Source organism: Molossus molossus, unplaced genomic scaffold (genome assembly GCF_014108415.1).
Source record: "Molossus molossus isolate mMolMol1 unplaced genomic scaffold, mMolMol1.p scaffold_m16_p_9, whole genome shotgun sequence".
Lineage (NCBI taxonomy): Eukaryota > Metazoa > Chordata > Mammalia > Chiroptera > Molossidae > Molossus > Molossus molossus.
Window position 1 is genome coordinate 51,146,242 of NW_023425403.1, and position 24,236 is coordinate 51,170,477.

Below are 24,236 nucleotides of genomic sequence, written 5' to 3' on the forward strand. Positions count from 1 at the left end.
GGACCCATAATGTCCACAATGAGGAAAGGAAAAGTGAAAATGGGTAAAAAGAGTCAAGGACAGTGAGAGTCATCACTGCACACCATGAAGACAGGAGGCCCGACTCTCTAGGGAGTGTCTCTTCCTTGACACCCCTCCAAGAACCCTCCACCCATGGCCACATTCCCTCCACACCCAGTAGCCATTCACCAGAGCACCAATGTGGCATCCCAGGGAGGAAGGCGGGGCCGTGGGCACTGCCTGCTTGGGGCGAGGCATACTCTTGCAACTGCAGGTCAATGCCTAGAGCTTCAGGAAGGAAAGTCTCCAAAGACAAAGCTGTGATACACCCTGGAGGAGATCAAAGCTTATACCAATTAAGACTAAAGCCACTCACTTACATGTGGAATCTAATGAACAAAATATACTGGTGGACAAAACAGAAACAGAGGCATGGATACATGGAACAGACTGATAGCTGTCAGAGGGGAGGGGGGTTGGGGGACTGGATGAAAGAAGGTGACAGGATTAAGCAAAATAAAATGTATACACATACACACACACACACACACACACACACATATGTGTATATATATAGACAGACAATTGTGCAGTGATAGCCAGAGGGAAAGGGGGTGGGGGAAAGGAGGTGGATGTAGGGGAGGGGGGCAAAGTAGGGGAAACGGGGGCATAAAGAGGCTTTGCTTGCGCTGACGGACGCACAGTGCAGTGTGCAGATGATGTTGTATCGAGTGGTACGAGTGAAACCTGTTCCCTAATAAATTCAATAAAAAGAGACTGAAGCCTAAGAGAAATGCCGAGACTCTCCACACACCAACTCAGGCTCACCGTTGCCTCCCCTTTCCTATCAGCACCTTGGCCTTTCTGTTGCTTCGATATCTCCTCTTGGTGTTTTGGGCACCTTTTGGGTTTTTTTTTTAACCTTAAACCGAAGAGCCCTGACTCATCAGCCCCACCAGACTATCCTGATCTTATCTCAGCCCCACTCCTGAGGCACTGCCAGCCCTCCTCAGGGCACACAGGTGGCAGGGCCAATGGAGAAGCCTCCGAGTCCCCCTTTGTTGACAGTCCCCTGAACAAGTCCTTGTAATCAGTGGCAGATGATTCCTATAGGCTGGGGAGCCAACAACATGAAATCTCAAATCTGGGCTATAAACAAGAGGGTTCCCTGAAGCACCCCACAGGGCCAGGAAGCCTCAGGCTTCAGTGTTTATCGCTGGTCCCTGACAGTCACTATGCAGTCGGAAGCTGGACGCTGCCAGGGGGCTCGTCTCAGAACCCGGATCAACTCCACCCGGTCCATAACTGCATCCTCACGAGGGGCAGGACCTCTCACCAGCTGCTCCTCACACACAGGGCTCTCCAGGACTGGCAGCTCTCGGTGGTGTCTTTATGGACGTGTAGAGTGAGTTTGGAAAGGAAAATATGCTGTGCCCCAGTAAATAGGAGGTCCTCAAGTTAATCATCCCCAAACTCCATATGCTCTTCTCATGCCCAGCTGAGGAAGAACACATTCTCCATGAGTCTGACTATTTAAGGAGGCTGAGGGCCAATTTCACACATTTTCACTCATTTTACTGCTACTTGGTATGACGTGGTAGGGGAAAACTAGTGCAGGGCTTCAGGCAAACCATATTCTAAGTCATGGAATATTGCCAGACTCAAATTAAGCCCTTATAGACGTGATGTTAACTCCCTAGTCCAAAAAATAAAAAAATCAAGAGAATTATTAAATCCTGGGCATTAACATTATTTTAGTACCCATTCAAATCAGAATCTTTTGAAATAACTTCAACCAATTCAGGGACGGCAAAGACACACATATAACCGGGATTATTATGTTCCAATTGTTGTTGTTTTCATTGTAAAAACTTCCTAGTAGATATACTGTCACCTTGTTTGAAATGGCTACGTGAACAGAACCAATTTATCTTTTACTTTAAAAGTGCACAGACTATCCTTGAATGAAGGACACCTCATGCCCGTACCTCGGGTTGCATGTTATTATCCTGACTGTTGGCGTTCATATCTTCACTGGGCTGGGTCGTCTCGATACTGGGGGGGTTCAGAAACCGACTCAGCTCCTGTTGTTGGCTCTCTCTCAGGCTGTGGATGATGCTGCATGACTGCTGCTGTTTCTATGGAAATATGATTGTCTTTTAGGAATGGAAAAATCAGCCCAACATCCCTCTGCCCCACCAGTCACATCTTATTTTCTTCTCTCTTCTCCAAAGGCCCTGTAGGCTTGGTGACCTCTAAGGAACTTTGAAATAAATACCCGTAAGTAATTTCCCTGATAATTATCAGATTGCTATAAAGAAAGACGTGGAGGCTTAGGAATTGCTAGGCCTTCCGTTTTCATTTGCATAACAATTGGAGTAATGTTCACTGATACTAGCTTGTGTTTTATTTAAAATAGAATTTTTTAAATCACTAATGTAGTTGGTGTTCCAATTTTTTTTTTCCCCTTTCTTATTTTATTCTGTGCTCACTAAGCCAGTGTGGATAGCCCCTTTCCTCTGAATTGTAAGAGGCAGAGAGCTTTGGGTGGAAAAGTGAAACCCTCCTGGTCTTTGGTTGGGAACTGGAGCAGGCCAGTGCGGCAGGCCATCTGCCTTGGCTCACGCGGGGACCGGGCGGCCCGGTGGGGGCCTGTGCTCCCTGAGCCCTCGCAGGGCCTCTGGAAGGCAGATTCTGTCCCTTGAAGTAGCAGAGCTACGGCGGGCCAGCTGTGACAGCTGCGTGGCTACAGGAGATTGGGGTGTTTCGTTTCTCTGTTGCCCTTTTCTCATCTAATAGAAAGATACATTTCTGCAGTTGATGTTGCTTTGAGAAACAGGATTTTAAAAATCTGTTATGTATAAATGTTTAGTGATAAATTTGATTATCCCCCACCGTGTATAAAGCATAAGTCAAAAGCATTCATAAAGTTAATTACCCAATAGAAATGCCCATTGTAAACACAGTGTATGTGAACACAGTAAATGTTCATTGATTTATGAGTTAGAAAACCTTACAAGCTTATAGTTCAGGAAGGAGCAAACAGATCATTAAAATCCCAGAAAAGGTGGTCTTTAATTAAAGACCACACAAAATTATCAACATGTTGGACTTTTTAGGAACAATTTAAAAGTAGTTTCATAAATTCAGCTGCCAGTCAATATGTAGAGATTCTTGGCAGTTTAAATAGCTGAGTTTAATAAATGGACAGCATAAATATTTTAATATCAATAAACTTCTTCGTAAACTTTCACACTGTTTTATAAAAACGGGATTTAACAGAAGCTTCTTATGGACTCTGCACAGGCGGGTACCGCTGAATTTGGACTAGCGTTAAGGTCTGAATCATCGTCTGACCATTGTAAGTGGATGAAGTTGACACAGTTGAAGGGGTGTAAAGGTAATCACAGAAGGATCTAATCCTCTTGTTCATGAAACTCTTGAGGAGGAAAGAAAATCCCAGATGCACTCACGGCTCTGATGCGCTTTAAGCACTTTTTCAGCCACATGCGGATGGTCTGCTTGGCCACTTCCTCCTCGATGGTGTACTCCAGCTGCTCCCTTGCAAGCAGCTCCTCCAGCTGCAAACTCTTCCGGATGTCCACCGACCGGTAGGACAGCATGCTGGTGAGGGCGATACAACAGTGATCGCAGCTCTGATTTACTTGGGATTTAGACTCCTAGAGATCTAAATCCAACCAAGGTAGCATTCTGCTGCCACCCTGACTACAATGGATGGCTTGGGCTAGTGATGTCCCCTCACTGTCTCTCTTCTCTCACCTGTAAAACGGGGATAGTCATGGCACCCACATTATTAAATGATTAAGTGCATTGATATTTCCTAGGTGCTTATAACAGTAAGTATCTGATAAGTGTTTGTAAAACAAAAGATCCAGGCTACGCCCTGATAATCAGCTGCGACTCTGGAACGTTCCATGTAGAAGGAAAACTGCTCTCTCTCTATTTTCTTCAGTCAGCTCCGATTGGTGATGGTTAATATGCTTGGCTGTGGGTCATGCACCTCCCTCCCACCATTTCCCTCTCAATTGATCTCATTTGTCCCTCTGGATCTTCCTCATTAATTCTGATAGTTGCAATACCAGTCCTTGGCACAAGAGACCCAGACGGCGGCAAATAAGACCAACACAGCCAATGTGTTGCGTGGGCAGTAAGGCAACTCATGTGTTCAGGCTGAGGGGTCAGCAGCCAAAGGACAATACAACCCCTTCTGGCGCTTGGCGCTCCCTGGTATGGCTGCAGGATCCCAGTTAGTGCTGTGTCCCTGCCTGGACCCAGTGGGATCTCAGTTCCATCTCCCTAGCCCAATACCCAGCACAGGGGCACTTGAAAGGCCCCTCCCATGCAGCATGGGTTCAGTTATCCTTCTTTGTTAAGACTTTTCCTACCATGCAGGAAAAAAGTGCATTTGTTCTTTCTTTATTCGAGGTCTCATTAAGAATCTCATCATTGCTGAACTGTTTTCATCATACACTGGGCTAGAGGGAGACGGAGGGGCCAACAATGCCACCACTGACCTTGTTTGGGGTCACTGTATTAGATGCATCACTGTGTTCCAAAGAGCCTGAATATTAATTATTAATGACAGTGGTACGTCTAGGTGCCTCATTCTAGTGGCAAATATTTTCAGCCTAAAATTATTTGTCACTGGAAGGAAGGACGAAGTGACCTTCTGAGCTGTCATCCTTTGCTGCTATTCACGTGTGCTTTCTGCCCCATCTTTTTCTGCCTTTTCACTTGTTCCTGGAAGAAGTGAAGAGAGGGGGGTAACATTGAGACCTTGAGAGAACTCCCCCAGATCCTTCCTCTTCTGGTATTTTTTCAAATTCCAATCTTAAGCATATTTCTGTACACCTGAGTGCTCCTGAAACTGGTGACACACTACCCACCATTGAACAAGTCAGTTACGTGCAGCATGATGAAAACAGCTGGTGCGAGCAGGGAGTTCTTACCATTTTCTGTGGCGTGAGCCCCTTTGGCGGTGGAGCCCATGAGACATTTCTTAGAATAATGTTTTAGATGCATAAAATAAAATACACATTATTTCAAAGGACCCCAACTGTATCAAAAAGAGTTCTCAAATTATTCTCTTTGAAAGGAGTGGTATAGTAACATAAGGGCATCTTTATTATTCTATTAAACAATAACATTTAGCTGAGGTCAAATGACCACTATAACTTATAAGTACACTGGTGTGCATTAAGGATATTTTAAGATATTAGCCACAGCAGCAATGTGACCTAAAAATAGCTATGATTTCTGTAGATGACAAAGACATGGGCATTTTTTTTTTTTGTAAATATGTTTTTATTGATTTTAGAGAGAGAGGAGGGAGAGGGAGGAGGATAGAGAGAAACATCCATCAGCTGCCTCCTGCACGCCTCCTACTAGGGCTCGAGCCTGCAATCTGGCCATGTGCCCTGACCAGGAATCATCTAGCAACCTCTCTGTGCCTGGGATGACATTCATCTAACTGAGCCACACTGACTAGGGTGACACGTGTATTGTTAATACTACTATGGTTTGTTGCTTGCATTCATCATTGTAAAAAATGCTGCATTTTAACCACTGAGCCAAACCAGCCAGGGCAAGAATGCTGCATTTTAGTGAGTGATCAGTGCAAACAAAGTGTATGTAATTGTTTTCCTTTCCAAGTCCATGGTGCTCTGAATGTTATCCATGGGCTTCTATTTAAGAAGATGTTCTGAGATTATCATCCCCACCCCACATCCCCCTGCCTAATATTTTGGCATCCTAACGCTCAGTACCTCAGAATGTGGTCTTATTTGAAAATAGCCCATCGCAGATATAATTAGTTCAGATCAGATGAGATCATACTGGAGTGGCGTCCTTATAGAAGTAAAACCTTGGACACAGACACACACACACACAGGGAGACTGCCACGTGAAGATGAAGGTAGAGACTGAGGTGATGCTTTTACAAGGAATGCCAAAGATGGCGGCAAACCCCAAGAGCTAAGGGAGAGGGTGGAACAAATTCTCCCTCAAGGCCTCAGAGGGAACCAACCCTGCTCACACCTTCATCTTGGACTTCCAGCCTCCAGGGCTGTGAGAAGAGACCTGTTCAAACCGCTCAGTGTATGGTGTTCTGTTTCAGCAGTCACACAAACTCATCCGGGAGCCTGTCGGGCCTCAGTGTGCCCCTCTGTCCTGTCTGGGTACTCACCTCATGTCTGGAAAACATGGTTTGTCAGCCAACTGGGGGCACCCATTGCAGAGTGCGCCAGGAAAACCCTTCAGTCCCACAAGTGAGAAGATCTGATTTTTATCTCCAGCTTAGCCGCAGAGGGCGGGTAACTGTGAGCAAACCACTCAACTCTCCGGGACCAGTTCCTTACTTGAACAATGAAGGGCGGGCCCGAGCCTTCGAGGGCCCTGGGCTTCTCCCCTGAAGGAGCTCTCATTCAGTAAGGGGCACTTCTGGGGATCTCCCGCCCTGCTTCCGTCCCCGCCGAGGTGAGGCACCCACTGAAACCCAATTCAAGTTCACTGAGAAAGGCCACTTGGAGCCTGAGAAGTGTGACCTTGTCTTATAGCTACAGTGGACGTGGCACTTTGGGTTATGAGGGTGCTTGTCAATGGGATCTCAGGAGGCCTTTCATGATCACAGCTTCAGTCTCTAGACTCGGTTCCGCTCTGGGACACAGAGCTGGGCACCACCCCTCGTACCTTAGGACGTCATGGAAGGTGACGTCGCCGCCGTTGTGCAGCCGCTCCATTTCATAGCACATGTGCTTAAACAGAAGTTTGTCTTTGTCCAGGTCCACCTCCAGCCGGCCCCGCAGCAGCCGCAGGAGGAACTTCACGCGGAAAGTCGGAATCACCCCCTGGCGGCAGAGCACAGGGACTCAAAGTCATCATCAGGCCATAACGATTCGCTCGGGGTTCTGTTTTCTCACCGAAACACCTGAAACAATTTCTCAAAAGACGGCAAATTAGGCACCGGAGTGGCAAGGAAGCTGCTGGGCTCCCTGGAGGCTGCACGGGGTGCCCGCCGAGAGCAGAGGGACGTAAAGGCTGAGCGCCCCGTAAGGGATGTAATGTCCAGGAACCCTGTTGTATACCTGAAACTAATATAATAGTGAATGTCTTGTAATTAAAAAATAAATTTCAAAAAAAAAAGGGAAAAAAGCTGAGCACAGTTTCTGTCGGTGTGCCTCTGGATCTGTGGGATTTCACAACCCAGCGGCGTTGGGAGCCAAGGAGGGCGGGATGCTCTCCCTCTGCCTGTCCTGGACCCGGCACTGGCTTGACCGGGCTTTTCCCCCGTAGCCTGTTCCCCTGACTCAACCTCTGCTTGTGTGTTTCTCCAACACACGTGCTGAGTGGGTCAGCATCATGCTGGCACGAAAAGGGAAGCATACACGTCGTACGGGGTCCTCTTCTCACTTAGTCTGGATAATAGGAACTTCTAAATGTTTATTAAGTTGTTCTATGAAATGATCACTCCTTTTCAGTCTTTCTCCACTAAAACAGAACTGAGTTCCCAGCTCTGCCATCTTCCTGGTCAGAGCGGCTCCAGATTCTGAAAATCTTCCATGTGTCCCTCTTCCCCAGACAACAAAACCTACCATGCCAGCCTGGCCATGTTTTTAAATTAGGCATGGGGCAAGGGGCAAGGACATGGGTGAGCCATGAGTTCCTGTCAATTGCTAACATCGTAACCCATGAATGTGGTGCTGTCTTCCATACGCAGATCAGAGGAAAGAGGTCCCTGTAGGCGGCAGTCCAGTGGTCCAGCTACGGTGAGAGCTGGGTCAGACACCTGCACTGCTGGTTGCTGTCCTAGAAGAAACCCCCCAAACTGGTGCCTGGATGGAGTAGGGGACCAAAAAAAGAGCAAGCAAAGGGGGTGGAGAAAGCTCTAGGCCAGGACACCCCATTTACTCGGCCTGTTCTGGCCTCTTGGTCTTTGTGCCCTCAGTCAGTGCTTCCTGAAACTATCATCCCCTAGATCTTCCCATGGCTGAACTTTCTTCATTTGTTAGATATTGGGTCAAATAGCACCTCCCCAGACAGGTCGTCAGGAACACCCCTGCTAAAGTTGTCTTCTCCTAACTCCAAACACCCTCTACCTTATCACCTTCTTCAAAGTGTGTATAGCTTTTTGAAATAATAATGCTTATTATTCCACTTCAATTTTTAATCCTGTATTAGACCAGGAGACCCTTCCATCTTGCTCACTGCTATATCACCCGTGCCTAGAGCTATGCCTGAGTGTTTGCTACAGTGAAGAATGGGGAGAAGGAGGAGAAAGCAGCAGCTGCTGCTTTGGCTAAATCTAGTAAATCTTGGGTAAACTTCATGGTTAAATGGTCAAATACTAAGTCCAAAATAATTAAAAGTAATAACTTCAAGAAATCACTGAACTCCTTTGTACTTGTAATCAGGATTGCTCCCGGAGGTTGAGGTGATCATGAATCTGTACGATACTATCACTTTGGTAATCTGAACTGCATCCCTTCTGCCTCAAGCCCAGGGCTGGTTTCTTCAGAGCTGCCTCGGTTTCCTTTCTTGCTGACTTTCTGAAGGCCAAGGAAGAGGGTGGATGGAAAGGACATGAAGGGGAACTCTTCTGTCCCTCTCCCCTCCTAGCATATTCTGCTGCTTGTCAATGACAGCTTTCTGCCATTCACCAATGGCCCTTCAAAATTCAATACACGTCACTGCCAGCAACAGAGCCGTGTTTGAGACATGGCGATACGCCTCTTTTGGGTGGGGCATGAAGCAGCAATCCACTCGCCCACCTCTCGTTTGTCATCCACCATATTCCATATGATCTGAAAGTGGCGAAGGTCATTGTAACTTAAGAGCTGGTCCTCTTCAGTGGAATAAAACAAGGAAAAATTCTCCACAATTATGGCTAAAAGAAGAAGAAAAAAAGAAAAATGGCGTAGTTGGACAATTAATGCTAGTCAATCACTTTTTAGAAAATGTAAAACATCTATTGTAAATAACGAATTTTATCCGCTACTTGATAAGCCAAATTTTTTTCAGTTCTTTTAGTATGGTTTCCAAGTTGGCATGTTTTACACTTGGACTAAACCAGTTCTCTAGCTCCTGGTTTTCCAAAACATGAGGGTCATGAGCATAAACACACATTCCGTGTGTACAGACCTTCACGCCAGCTGGCTACTCGAGTGGCGGGGAGCTCCAGGGCAGTTTTTAAAGGTCAGACTGAGTTCTGGGTGGCCTCACAGCTGGGTGAACAACATGTATCGTTCAAAAACATAAATGTGACATTTCGAGACTATAAAGGTAACTCCCCAGCCCCGATATTTGTTCAACTCAATCCATGAGAAGAACTCTTTTGAGATTAATAATCATAATAAATAGGACAACTCTTAAAATTGCAATCAACTGTCATTTGCATGCCTTTCAAAAGTCTTTTCAGCTTCTGAATGGAGAGGCCACAATTTATAATTAATGCCACAAAACACTCACCTCAAGCAATCCAGGATAATTACTTGAAAATTATACATAATTATCTAAGTACCTGGGTTTAAAGAGATTTAAAAAATATGCAATGAACATCACTTACCTACAAGTAGATTTAGCATGATGTAGGCAATGATGACATAAAATGAACAGAAATACATAAGCGCTCCGGCATAATTTCCGCAGTCTGTTGCCCAGTATGTGAATTCATCTGGAGTACAAAAGGGTGGCTGGACCTGTGGGGCAGTGGGAGGGGAGAGGAGAGAGGGACAGCAGAGAAGAATACGCATTTTTGTTAACTGACTGTAGTTAATGAACATATTCCTGACTCATGTAAAATAAAATTAATTTCTAAGTAATCTCTCAAAAGCTGCATACATGGGATACATTGTGGCAAAAATAAAATAAATTTCATTTATACTATGATCTTAGTCTTGTGGAATCCCAAGTTCATTGCCATTTTAGAAGCATAATGAAAATGAACCGGTTTCCTTTAAGAGGTGCTCTGTCTGCCACCTGCACTAGCCCCAAAAGATAATCTGTCACTGTAATGCATAACATCAAACAGCAGGACCTTTAACATTTTTTTTTTCTCTGACTTAATTAATGGGATAAGATTTTAGCAGGATTTGTTAGACACAAATTGTGTATAACTAAAATCGTGCAAGGAGAAGCCAGTGATGCTCATTCCTGGGGCACCATTATGGGATGTTATGACATTCCTGGCTCAATAAAATGCCAACACCTCTCAGGAACCTCCTGGTTTCTTTCAGCCAGAGAGACTAGCTCTCTTCTACATTTCCATGGCATTCTGCTTGTCCTTTATTTTTGAATTTATTTAATTCTGCTTAGTAATATATTTGATTTGTCCCCATTAACTCATGCATAAAGTTCTTGAGTTCCTATTATTTGCTAGGTTTCTGCCCAGTATTGAGGGCAGACTGGCAAGCAAGACCCTGACCCTCCTTTATATTGCTGACAGCCTAGAGCTATGCAGTCCAACAGGTAACCATGAACTAATGTGGCTATTTAAATTTATGTTCATTAACATGAAACACAATGAAATATAATTTAAAATTTTGTTCCTTATTTTAACTGGTCACATTTCAAATGCTCAATAACCACACATGGGTAGTGGTTACTGAATCGGATGGTGCAGATGGCCATCACTGTAGAAATTTTGTTGGGCAACATTGATCTGGAGGATGAGAAAGAGGTAAAATAAAGTAATCAATCCAATAACTCACTATCATTGTGATGCACACTACAAAAGAGAAATATAGAGTGCTGTGAAAACATGTAACCGGGGGTCTTAGCATAAGGCAGGATTCCTGAAGGAACTGATGTTTAAAGTGATACCTGAAGAAAGATGAAGAATCAGACTAGAGAAGAGAGAGTATAGCTCAGAGCCCTTGACCTAAGCTCCGTGAAGATGCTTTGGAATCAATGAAGACCTGGCACTCACTGCAGAGCTCAGTACAAACCAGGGGGTCAGCAAGTATCTGTTGAACAAATTGAATTAAAGAAGTGGAATTCCCGTTTGTACTTGACTGCCAAAATGTTAAGGTGGAAGGGAAAGAACAATGCCCATACAACGCATATTTATCGAATAGAACTACAGCACTTCAAGTTGAGTTCACGGGGTACTCTTCCTGTATGACCATACAATGTAACGTAAAAGAATGCAATCTTATGGACTAAAAGGCCAGGATATGTGTTTTTTACACAAAGTCTTGATGCTAGCAAGGCGGCTACCGCCAGCGTGCACGGCCAAAGAGTTTCATCTGATTCTAAGATGAGGCACTGTTAGTGACGAAGAGATATTTACCATACAGTCATGCATAATCTTGTTCCAGTCTTCTCCTGTGACAATTCGGAACAGTACGGTAATAGCTTTGCCAGCTGAAGAGAAATTTGCATGCCTAATTTAAGGAAAAAGAAAACAGAATGTATGTAATATAGCGGTCATGAAGTAGTAAGGTGTACCACCACCAAGACGTGCGTTTTAGAGCATATTTGGTTGCCAAGTAATCATTTCCAAAGGTTACACCCTCTTATTTGTTTGCTATTTATACTTGTCCCCAAGTATAGCTGGCTTAATAACCCAACTCTAGCAAGGTGCCACCAATGTCTTGCCATGCATCTTGAATGATGGAGGGAGCAAGCTCTGACAATGTAAAGTAATTCCTTCTTTCACGTGGGTTATGCTATAAAAGATGGAGCTGTGTTGTGTCAAGTCATCTTTGCAACAAGGCACATCTGTAGAGAACTGGATGTGGAAGGACTTTTCTATGAGATGTTTGCACAATATTTAAGGTAATCTTTGAAAAATGCTTTTCCTACTTGATAACCATTGGAGGGGAGGGGTTCTAACTTCCTTTGGTTTGCTAAAAAAAAAAGAAAAATCCAATGTCATCTCAAAATTATTTAATTAAAAGCAATGTACCCTTTTTTGGCAGTGTGTGGACAGAAACAGTGCTGGAATTCACCAGACTATTGGAAGCAGTTATTCCTGCATGGTAGGGAATTATAGATGTTTTTATTTTCTTTTATTCCTGAGTTTTCTAAGGTGTCTAAAGTGAACATGTACACTGTTTTCAATTAGAAAAATGTCACTTAAAATTTGCCTTTTAAAAGTTTGTTTTAATTTCTAACTGATTGTGTCTCCCTTCCCCTTCATCTTTAATAGACAAAAAAAAATCATTCAGATGTTTATTCGTCACTTCACTACTGAAAAAGTTTGCTGGGTAAATGAATGGATGGATAAATACACACCAACCTGTTAATGTTCTCTCCATATTTCACAGTACCAAATAAAACAACTCCAGCAAAAGCGTAACACAGCAGCAGTAGGAACATCCCCACAATAATAAAGAAGCTTTTATACATGCTGACAACCACCGTCAGGAGAAGCATCTTCAGTGTCACCTGGGTGGAGATGGAGACGGAGATAAGGATGGAGAGAGAGACAGGGAGAAACTAGGAGTATTCCCTTCAGAAGGCCACGGAGAACATGGGCAGTAAGTAACTTTTAAGCAGGTTGGCATAGAGTGACCCTCTCAGGATATCATTTGAAACTGGCTTCCTATTAGCTATTAAAACTGAATGTTGTTCAAGGGCCCTTAGATAGAAATTCTACTCGTATATCAAACTGTTCAGCCTTTTCAGTTACATTAATAAGTATTCCACTCTAAGATTTTTAACCTTCTGTTTTCTCTTCCCTTCACTCTGATTCTCTGTGATAAGGGCTATACATTTTTGGGCTGTAACAAGCAGACTCAGGATTCTTCCACCAACAGATGTTCATAAAAACAAACCTAAACCATGGTAAAATACGAAATACCATCATGTATTGTGTGATTATGAGCATTGCATATGACACAATGTCTGAATTAAAAAAAGAAATAGTACTTTACAAAATGAAAAATATATGTGGAATGTGTATATAAACATTAACAAATATATAAGGAAATAGGGAGTCACAGAATTATAAATGTTCATGAAGGATGATTTTTCTTTGCAGTAAAATAACTTTATTAAAAATAAAAACTATAAATAAAGAAGTATTAAGAAAGACCACTGGCTTTTGCTTTTATGCCTGGTATGTTATCTCTAGTGGATGACTGAGTTTACTTAGCAAATATGAAGAGTAAATAAAACAACATAAATGTTAGGAAACACAGTACAAGATAACTAAGCTTCCAATTCATTTTAATATTTAATATTTACTCATTTGGACTGATGATGTCTAGCAAGTTGTTAACTACAGCACGGAAGGCCAGAAGATCAGTTGAAGATAGTCAACACTCTGTTTTCACTTTATACGCAACCTTTGATGCTATTCTTCACAGTATACTTACATGCTTTCCACAGATCGAGAAAAACCTAAAGACAATCACGCACGCGCCCATCATGTAGGTATACGCATTCTGAAATTTAAACAGAAGAGAGCCTCTCATAATTTGCACAAAAGATCTTGTTACAGTTCCATTTTTCATTTTGAGTCTTCTGTGAAGTCTACTGAATAATTAGTTTAATAAAATGTAAAAAATCCTATAAGAAATTTATCTAAAAAAGGTGCTGAAAAGGTCACTGCCAAAACTCATGAATAAATATTAGCTGTAAAATTAAATCTTAAATGAAACTTAAGACTCTGTTTTGCTCAGCTGAATTCTGTATTTTAAAACTTATTTTTGCATAAAATAGTGACCAGCTTCTTTGAGAAGCAAGAACAACCTAGGAGAGCAATGCAACACAAGGGACTCAAGTGAGACAGGAAATAAAGAAGTCCTGGCAGAGGGATCTCAGGTGTTGGAAAAAATTGCTGGAGGTCAGGTTTCTTCTCTCCAAAGGCCTCTAGAGACCTCTGGAAACCAGCCAGCCACAGGTCCATTAGTCTAAAATGATTTCAGAGATGTCCTCCCTGCTCAGAAACACATTCAGTGTGTGATCAGTAGCAAGAGATGACTTGGTGTGCTTTATGACTAAGAAAGTTCCCACTGACTATAACTGCAATAATAACTGTGGCATTAAGCTGATGCTGAAACGTGATTCTTCTTGAGGACCCTTGCCTCGGCAACTGACAACAGTCGCAGATGGGCACCTGGGGAGGGGGTCCAGTGAGATCTTTGGTAAGGTACAAGGGAACGAATGTGTCTACACGGAATTATCTTTGGATGGGAACAAGGACGGTGTCTTTCTCCACACCAGTCCACTGCAAAGTCGACTGGGGGATGGGCATGCTGCCAGGACCAGAGGCCCTTGGAGAAGAACAAAAGCAGTGGGGCAGAACAGGCAAGTTGGTCTTTTGGTGTGAGATCTCTCTGGGGACATCTAACATTAGGAAGCTTGCCCTACTCTTCCGCTTGCACTGAGTAGCTTTCAATCGCAATTTGGAGCAATATAAAAACATGGGCCTTGCTGCTCCTTCTCTCCATGTTAGCTCCAAACCTACCGTAGATACTTTTTTGCTTTACATTCAGGAAGTGGTAACACCCAAAAGCTTCTAGGATGATGACCCAAATCTTTTGCCTGGACTATGAGGTCCTGAGAGGTCTGACACCTTCTTACCCGTACAGATCTTGTACCTTGTTCTTGTTCCTCTTCCAGTCACACTATTCTCCTGCACTGTTCCACTCTATACCAACCTGAAATATTTTCTCTTTATCCTACAGAACAGGCCAATCATCACTCCCTCAGGATGCCTTTCAGGACCTCCCTGATGAGGCCACCTTGCACTATTATGTTGTCACAGCAATGTGTGTCTCTCCTCCATCTCCCTCACCACAGCTATAATTCTCATCAATTTAGGAGCATTCAACGAATGCCTACCTAACATTCCATGCTATGCAGTTCATGAAAGCAGTGACTGTCTTTGTTTTACTCACTACATTCTTCTCAATTCTTAGCACAGTGGCTTGCACACCTGCCATGCTCAAAACTGTTTATTGTTTGAGGAAATGAATCAGGGTGACTGAGAGCTCACCTGGGCTTGGCACAGCCCCTAACTCTGAAGGTGACAGCTGCCTTTAAAAGGACACTCAATGTCTTCTTGAGCACAGCGATTTCATACCAAAGCAAGGCATTCATGAAGTGTAAATGGGTTCTGTGTGCTATGGAGTTTTTCCAGCGGATGAGAGAATGAATAGAGAAAAACAGGGAGAAACTGATAGCATTACTTTTGGATGGAGATGAGGAAGACTAACAAAAAAAAGAAGGTATTTATAATAATGTATTATGGGTTGGTATAATCTTTGCAGTTAGAAGAACTTCACATTCTTGATCTTCATTATGCTCATGTGGAACATGTAGATTATGAAATTATATTCTCAGTTCAGAGCAGGAAACAAAATATCACTGAAGACAAGTAACTGATCAAGGTTGAGAAATGGTGGACCCTACACTAGGACCTAGCAGTATCCGACATGGAACCACCAGCTACATGCTATTATTGGGCACCTGAAATGTAGTGAGTCTAAATTAAAACATGCTGTAAATATAAAATACACATCCAATCAAAGATTTAGTACAAGAGAAAGCATATAAGATCTCTCCTTTATAATTTTTTTATTGCTGACATATTGAAATGATAATACAGAGTGGGGCAAAAGTAGGTTTACAGTTGTGAGTACACAAAATACAGCATTTATTCTTGTATTATTACATATTAATTACTGTATTATTTTCCATATGAACAACTCTAAACCTACTTTGCCTCACCTTGTATTTTAGATATGGTAGGTTTAAAATATATCATCAAATTAATGTTATTTGTTTCTTTTCTGTATTTGAAATGTGGCCCCTAGAAATTTTAAAATTATATCCATGGCCACATTTTACTTCTGTTAAACAACAGGTCTTGAGATCATGGTCAAGGACACTCATAAAATTATCAACTAACATAAACAATTATGCACATACCAGGAGGGCAAAGTGAAGTACCACCCAAACAACGCCAAGTGACGTCACCAGCAGGTCATATCGATTTCTTCTGCTTTGCCAGAAACCAGCAGGTGACATTGCTATGATCTTCATTGTAACCTGGGAAAAACAACAGAGAGTAAGTTGAGACTGAGTGTTCAGTACCTATTTAAACATACTAACTTGAGTCACATTATTTTTTAAAGGATGTAGCAACCAAAGAGAAGAATGTATCACATACATAAAAAAGCTGAGTAGGTAACACATCCATATTTTCTCTCTGTTTTATGACTAGTTTGATAGCAGGACATTTTTCTTCCTCAAGTAAAAAATTTTGGGAAACATCAACTAGTACAGAGTGAAGTAAGAATCTGATGGTATTTCAAAGAGATTGCTGGAAGAAGAATATCCCTGGAAAGTAATATGACATGGACCATATATTGAAATAATCTTGTCTGGACCAACTCCCTTTGCCACCATGTTGCAATTTGAGTCCCTGAATTACAGTGGTTTGTGCGGTGCTCTAAAAACTTGAGCTCAGATAACTAGACAGGCCATCATTCTGATACAGCAATTAACTGCAGTTTGCAATTCCTACAGTTAGGAGAATCCAAAATATAAAGTGAAGTCTTTGTTCAAGTAAAGCAGGACAGTCTCAAAAGGAAATATTCTAAGAGCACACTTTCCCCTTCAAAAAAAAAAAAAAAAGACTTCAAAAAAGCATTAGGACACAGAGCTGCAAGCAGTCCATCAAAGGAGAATACGATTTTACTTTAAAATGTGCCCAGGCCCTCCCCCCTCCCTTCCCCCCCTTCTCCTCCCCACCCCTCGACTCATTACGGTACCTCTAGAACAAAGATGAAGGTGAAAACAACGGACATTGTTGCTAAAGGAACAGTCACCGGGTCCTCGACGTCCCACTGTAAAGGAAAGAGCACACACGTCTTAGCCCACGTCCATGGGGCACAAAAACTCCCCCACTCTTTCTCCCATTTGAACACAATTGTGAGTTTAAAAATGTTATACTAAAGAACACAGATCGTAGTAGATGTGGCCACTTGGGGTATTCTTGGATGCACCCATGAACAAGAAATTTATTCTGAGAGTCTAGGGGTGAAACGACATACCTTGACAGAGAGCAGCACCGACTGGGCCAGGACAAGTAATGCGATTGTCCTCTTAAAAAACGGATGCTGGGTTATGTCATACATTTTGGCTCTAAAACCATCATTATCTGGAAGAGAAAGGTTTAGACAAGGGCATTTTAGACCTAGGTCACATTCACTTTCTTGTCTTTCGTTTTCTTTAATGCCCGTCTCCGAACCCATTACATTTTTCCACCCCCACAGCTCAGTGCACTGTGCAGTGTTTCGCAGGGCTGGCTGGCTCTGAATATTTAAAACCACGGTGCGTGACGCCGTCCTCATCGGAAGGAGAACCACATCCTTCCATTTCTGTCAGTTTCATACATTTCACTCACATGTGGAAAAGGCAAGCACAAATATTTTATTTAAAAATTCATTTTTTTCATTAAGGCTTATCCTGAGAGCACTGCAGCACAGCCTTTGGGTGGTTGATTTTAATAGCCTATGGAGAGCCTGCTTCTATATTAACTTATGCACAACCGCCTAGTGGCCTCTCGATTATTATTTTAATTGAAATCTTAGACTCCTGGGGAATCATGAACACTAGTGCCCAACATGAATAAAATCAGAGCATCTTTGATACCCGGGCGAGGCGGGAGATGAAGGGGCTGTGCTATCTTCAGTCGGCTCTTCAGATCTTCCCATCTCCTCTGATCTACGGTCAGCAAAGCCGTCCCCTTGATAAACAAAGGAAAGCAGAAAAAGGCCTTTTGTCATGTACTCCATGCCAAGGACATTGCACATGGGGAGGTGACAAAAACAGGACTAATTTGGGGGTTTAAAATGAAGATATTTTCCAACCCCACGGTGGTTTGATAAACAGGGTCAGAATTCTCACACTTGGTCTTGCTTGAGAGGACTTCCCGAAAGGACGGCCGCGGGTTTTGAAGCAGACTCAACAGCCTTCGGTTGGCATCTTTGAACGTTTCCCTGGTTTGGGGAAATCTGAAGAAGGTTTTCTACATGATTAAATTTTCAAACAGGGATCCTCACTCTAATAGTGATTAGTTTCCTTTCGTTTCATAGCAGAAAATGCTGCAGCAAAATTATAGCCTGTCAATGCTGTTGATTCTGGGTGAGCATATTTTGTCTTTAAACATGTTTTTCAAAATCATTCTGATATGTGCAGTCGCAAAACTATTTTTAAGTGGTATAAAGCCATAGAATTTGAATCTTTAAGTAATTAGTGCTGTGACAACTGGCTAAATGAAATCAGATTTTCTTTATTATATAATAGAGTACTTCATTAAAATACACATAAATGTGTTACATTTTATTATAATACATTATAAAAGCAGAAGCATAATTTAAGAGACTAGGAAAAAAACTCCCATTCTTCCTTTCTTTCTCCAGAGCTCAGGACTATCCTTCAGGACTATATTCTCCTATGTATGTCTCAATATGTAAAAATGTATTTATTTTTAATTTTAAAAATGTATCTAAATGGTATCCACTATGTGCTTATTGGTGCAGTTTGTTTTTATCTTCATTGAACACTGTTTTTCACACAACTAGATACTAGATCTAATTGGTTTATTTTAACTGCTCACAGAGTATGCCATTGTACAATATATCAGAAGTTACTCATTTTAAGTTTATGGACTATAAACAATGCTGCAAAAGACACAAGTGTACTACCTCATATTAAACACCTTTGTGCCTTTCTCCATGGTAAATCTCTAGAAAAGAAATTGCTGGGGTCTAGGAATTTATGCATCTTTACATTTCCCAGATGTTGCCAAGTTGCTGGCCAAAGAGGAATAAGCAAGAAAATTTGCCACTAGCAATCTCCAAGTGCTCCCTCCCATTTTTAAAAATATTCTTGTTTAGGCTTGACATTATTAGACATTTTGATTTGGCCATTTGATGTGTGTGAAATGTATCTAATTTAGTTTTAATGTTAATGGGATTAACCATTTTTTTTTATGTGTGTGAGTGGTGATACCTGTGTCTTCCTTTGTGAATTGCCTGTTCGTATTCTTTGCTCATTTTTGTATTTGAATATTTACTTTTTGATGTTTTGTAGACATTCTTAATATATTCTGGATACTAATCTTTTATAGCTATGTGAGTTGTAAATATTTTCTCTTAGTCTTAGCTTTCTTTCTCTTGAGTTTTACTTTTATCATTCAGATACAATGTGTCATTTATCATTCAACAATTTTTCATTTTAATGTAATCTAAATTATTATTATTTTTGTCATTATGAATTTTACTTTGTGGTTAATGTCAAGAAATCCACAACTACAGCAGGGTCAAAAATAAATTCTACATGGTTTAAAAATGGTTTATATTTTTGCTACTCACAGTTAGGTCATTCATTCATCTGGAATTCATTTCTGAGTAGGCTATGAGGTAGAGATAAATTTATTTTCTTCAATCCAGACAATTATTCCAGCTTCACTTTTTGATGGTCTTATCTCCACTAATTTGTTGTGCTGAATCCTGTTTCATATATACATGGACACCTCCTGGGGCTTCCTGTTCTGTTCTGCAAGTCTAACTTTCTATCTCTGTAACCATGCTGGCACAGTTTTACCTACTAGAAGCTTGTTTACTTTCCGTTTTCACATTTTTGTTCATGCTCAACCTTGCAAAAGGTTTATCAATTTAATTTTTGAAAAGAATCTGTTTTTTTGTCATTCTTGAGGCTTTCTATACTTAGCTTTCTATATCTTTATAACTTCCTCCCTCCTATTTTCTTCCATTTTACTGTTATTTTCATTATAACTTATTGATTTTTATATTTGACATATTACTAATTAATCTTTGATTTTTTTCTCTAACGTACACACTGTAAGTTACAAATTTCCCTCTATTGATCTGAATCTTGCAAGTTTTATAAATGATTTTTTTAATAAGTGATCTATCTACATATTTTGTGATTTTCTATTCTGATTTCTTCTACAACTCATAGATTATTTACAATGTTGTCTTAATATTAAGTTCCAAATTCTGAGGGATTTTTTTTTGCTATCTTTTTTATTATGGTGGAGAACCATTTATACATTATCAATTATTTTTATAATTAGTATTTTATGACTTTGTAGAGGATACATTTTGCATTTGAAAATTGTGGAGGTCAGGGTTCTTTATATGCTCAGTAGATCAAATAACTGTATTGTGTTAAATTTCATATATTTTTCTTTATTTCTGTCTGATTTATGAGTTTGTTAGAGAAATATATTAATATACATCACCATAATTTTAGATGTTATAGCTTTTTAAATAATTTGATTCATTTTTATTTCATACATTTTAAGGTTCAGGAGCTCTTTATTTATTTTCTGGGGATTTAATTTCTTTTGTAATTATTTATATGTACTATTTATTCTTAATAGTAGTATTTGTCTTAAATTGATTTTTTTAATATTAATATTGCTAAACCACTTTTATCATTAACAGGAAACAAACAGTTTTATACAAAGCAAGATATTTTGGAGAACTGAACTCCAAAATGATCCAAAAGAATAATAAGCATGGTGATATCATCTGATCATTTATGTATGAAAACCTCCAAAAGTGTTTTATTATTAAATTAAGTGTATTAACCAAACATGCTGTCTTATACTAGGGAAATTTAATATATATATATTACTGGTATAGACTTTAACCTTTTTAAACAGGGTTCCATTTTCTAAGGGAGACATAATATTGCATGATTCCGAATTGTGAAAACTGCCCACAAAGCTTACTTTTTTTCCCATACTTTAAAAAAAAAAAATCCTCACCCAAGGATATGATTTTTATTTATTTATTTATTTATTTATTTATTTATTTTAATCCTCACCTGAGGATATTTTTACATTTATCTTCAGACAGAGCGGGGGGGGGGGGGAGGGAGGGAGGGGGAGAGAGAGAGAGAGAGACATCGATGTGAGAGAGACACATTGGTTGGTTGTCACCCTCATGACCCTAACCGGGGCCAGGGATGAACGCAACTGAGGTACCTGCCGTTGGCCGGAATAGAACCTGGGACTGTTTGTTCCACAGGCCAATGCTCTCACCACTGAGAAAAATGGGCCAGGGTTGTTTCTATCGATTTTAGAGAGAAAGGAAGGCAGAGAGAGAGGGAAACTTTGATGTGAGAGAAAAAGATCAATTTGTTGCCTCCCTAATCCAAAACCTCGGTATGTGACCTGACTGGGAATTAAACTTGCCACCTTTGGGGTTCAGTCCCATGCTCCAACCAACTGAGCCACCTGGCCAAGGCTTCCATATCTTCATATCTCTCTGTTGCCTATACATTTGGAAATCTATTTATATAATTTCAGGTATGGCCATTAGAATGTGAGCTCCATGAAGACAGAAATCTTTACGTGTTTAGTGTTTATTTATTTAGCTTGTTAGGCTCTCGGGGTCGAGAGCAGTGTCTGGAACCTCGTAAAGGCTCAAGAAGATCTGATGAATGTTTAATAAATGAATAAATGCTGTTACATAGAGGCTCAACTGCTGATATTGAAAAAACAGAAAGAATCTTTTTAAAAAAGTTCACGATTTAGAAATCTATAATTTGACAATTTATATCTCCTATTAACTAATCAAGTTTGTAATGCCTGGTAATATGATTTCTTCTCCTTTTCCTCTTTCTCTAAGTGCCCACTTGAGCTTCCATGCATGCTTCCCTTTCCCAGGCAAAGACGTTCCTTTCCTCCTTCAGAATAGAAATATAGCTAGTGTTGGAAGTAGACCTGTTTATTCTGCTTGCTTCCCACATTCTCTGAGTTCAAGACTACACTGTCTCCAGTTATTCAACTTTTTATGTTATGTCATGTATGCTGCTGAATTGTGAGCTGCCATAGGACCGTATTCTCCTGAAATTAGGTGTGTCTCCAGAGGGCCTTGTACGGTGTTCTGAGCAAGCAGAGCTTAAACTGTCTTAATTGACTGATTAGCTTCTGCTCCTATTCCGGAATTCCCAGTGTCTGCTCCATTACATGGCTCAAAGGCATCTAAAAAGACCCATCTTCCTCTTTCAGTCTGGTATTAAATTGAACACACTGTAGGGCTTAAAGAAACTCATTTATGAATGTGTTAAATAGGGGGGTTGGACAATATGGTCTCTATCCTTCTTTCTTACTCTAAAATCCCATGTTTCTGTGGGTTAGAGTCGTGTTGGGTACCAAAGGGGGGATTTTAAGTCATGCTCTTTGAATGTCTGAACAAAATGACATCTTCATTTGGCACACATCAAAGGCGCCAATTGACAGAGTGACTGGCATCACACACATGGCACCTGGGGGACGGTGAATGATACAGTCCCACGCACAGCTACACAAACCAGAGCTCTGATGTGCACGGAGAATCAGTCCTAGCTGTGAGTGACGCGGCCAGCGTGGAGCTGTGCAGCGACATCTAGCTTTTCATTCGGTGCAGAACACAGTTGACATTACCATACTCTTGAATCGGAAGAATCACAGACTCTTGTACTAACGGGCACCACTTCTGAATTCTGACCCTCTATATCTGCTCTCTATCTTACCTCTGTAAGCTGTCTTCTCTTCACCTGTGCATTTCAGAGTTGTGAGAATTGAGCGTAGCATAGCAAAACCTTCGTGAATAGGCGGTGCTCAGGAACTGCATGGATCTCAATTATCAGGACATCAGCAGACTGACCCTTACACAACAGGGACCATGTCAGCCATGTCCAGAAGAACAACAACATAGCATGTGCCCCGTAACTCTCGTGTTTCTGACTGGAAACTCCACTTGCTCTTTTCCCATGTGTCAGCTCTTGTCCTGACCATTTGAGTTCATAAAACATGCAAAGGTTTTACATGAAATTAGAAAATCTTTTTAGCCTATGAATTAGGATTTTACAATTTCTGCTGTACTCTCCTTGCCATCCCATGAAAATGCGGAGCTCACCTACTGACTGACAAAGAAGCATCTAATTTACATCTAGTTTAGTGACAGCAGTATTACCAGCAATCGCTGCATCAGCTTCAGCTATTGTACTTAAATAACTTGTTGCACATCCTTTCAGTTTCAACAATAGGAGATGCACCTTTCAGTTGCTGTGAATGAATGACACCGTCACCAAAGGAGGAAATTCAGCAAGAGAGTTTTACTCTTAAATAACGTGCCTGATAGGCAGCAATGAGGTAGCTTGTGAAATAGTTGCAGGGATTATTTACACCAGTCGCATCACAGTTTAATGCGACATTATGCCGTGTATGCAAAAGAGAGCTTTAAGTGTGTGGCTGAAAGAGAATAAACTCTGCGGTACTGAAACCAAGAATTCTTACCTTGTTTTCATTGAAATTAGCAATAACGACTCCAACAAAAAGGGTCAGTCCAATCATGCATCCCAGGAATACAAAAACATGGATATAGATTCCATGCATCTGTATAAATGAAAAATATGGTTATTCATCAAAGCAAGTGAAAGCAGCTGTTGAAAGATTGTGTTCAAAGGATTCCATGTGCTCGCTTACCGGCCCCACACGATGAATAATAACATCCCTCACTTCCACCCAGCCTTTCAAAGACAGAACTTCAAACAATGCCAGCATAGCATTTCCCACATTGTCGAAATTAAAGTTCCGAGGATTTGCCCTGAAAGTCAGAAAGAGGAATGTTCTGTGAAATTCCGATAAGAAGCATCCTAAGGCAGATACCTGTAGCTCTTTCAAATCTTGGGCGCAGGGTAATGTTTAGGTGGGCTGCATGGAATTCATTTGCTAAATCATAATGCTGTATTCATGTATTATAGATGAATACAATTCGTTATTAAGAAATGATGGGATGCTCTCAAAGACAACAAAATGCTACACAACTCGAGTTCTAGCCCCAGAGGTTTTGTCAAGTTTTCTGGCTTGCCCTGTTTATACTGAGGACTGGAATATACTTTCTAGTTGGAAATTGTATAGGAGATTCTCAAAGGGGCTTTGGAGTCTTCATATGAGTTTTGAAATCATTTTTTCATGGAAAATCTTGCGAAAGGCATACATTATAATTCCCCATATTAGTACAGAAAATGTAAAAAGAGTAGAATTGGGCCACTTTATTTTATTCTGTGTCCTCATGTGAACATCACGCTGTAAAGTAATGACACGGAGAAGACAAGATGGGTTTGCTCGTAGCCTTTGTGTCCAGATCACTCGCCCACTTGGATGTTTTCCCTCACGATGCTGAGTGTTCTGAGTGGACACTTCCTGCAGACCCCAGCGCATCGGGTGCTGTCCACACCCA

General features: G+C 41.2%; 1 protein-coding gene across 1 annotated transcript in view; it reads right to left on the reverse strand.

Annotated features, from left to right (window-relative positions):
* The window catches only part of NALCN (sodium leak channel, non-selective), a 275,008-nt gene that overhangs the window by 3,624 nt on the left and 247,148 nt on the right, over nucleotides 1-24,236 (reverse strand). Inside the window, exons 28-41 of the mRNA XM_036249837.1 lie at nucleotides 23,480-23,600; nucleotides 23,291-23,389; nucleotides 17,626-17,719; nucleotides 17,025-17,131; nucleotides 16,743-16,817; nucleotides 15,898-16,017; nucleotides 13,338-13,406; nucleotides 12,257-12,405; nucleotides 11,306-11,399; nucleotides 9,581-9,713; nucleotides 8,787-8,902; nucleotides 6,709-6,866; nucleotides 3,474-3,624; nucleotides 1,989-2,138 (exon numbers count right to left, since the gene is read on the reverse strand). Of these exons, the coding sequence (XP_036105730.1) occupies nucleotides 1,989-2,138; nucleotides 3,474-3,624; nucleotides 6,709-6,866; nucleotides 8,787-8,902; nucleotides 9,581-9,713; nucleotides 11,306-11,399; nucleotides 12,257-12,405; nucleotides 13,338-13,406; nucleotides 15,898-16,017; nucleotides 16,743-16,817; nucleotides 17,025-17,131; nucleotides 17,626-17,719; nucleotides 23,291-23,389; nucleotides 23,480-23,600 (1,636 nt within the window). The remainder of the gene's footprint in view (nucleotides 1-1,988; nucleotides 2,139-3,473; nucleotides 3,625-6,708; nucleotides 6,867-8,786; nucleotides 8,903-9,580; nucleotides 9,714-11,305; nucleotides 11,400-12,256; nucleotides 12,406-13,337; nucleotides 13,407-15,897; nucleotides 16,018-16,742; nucleotides 16,818-17,024; nucleotides 17,132-17,625; nucleotides 17,720-23,290; nucleotides 23,390-23,479; nucleotides 23,601-24,236) is intronic.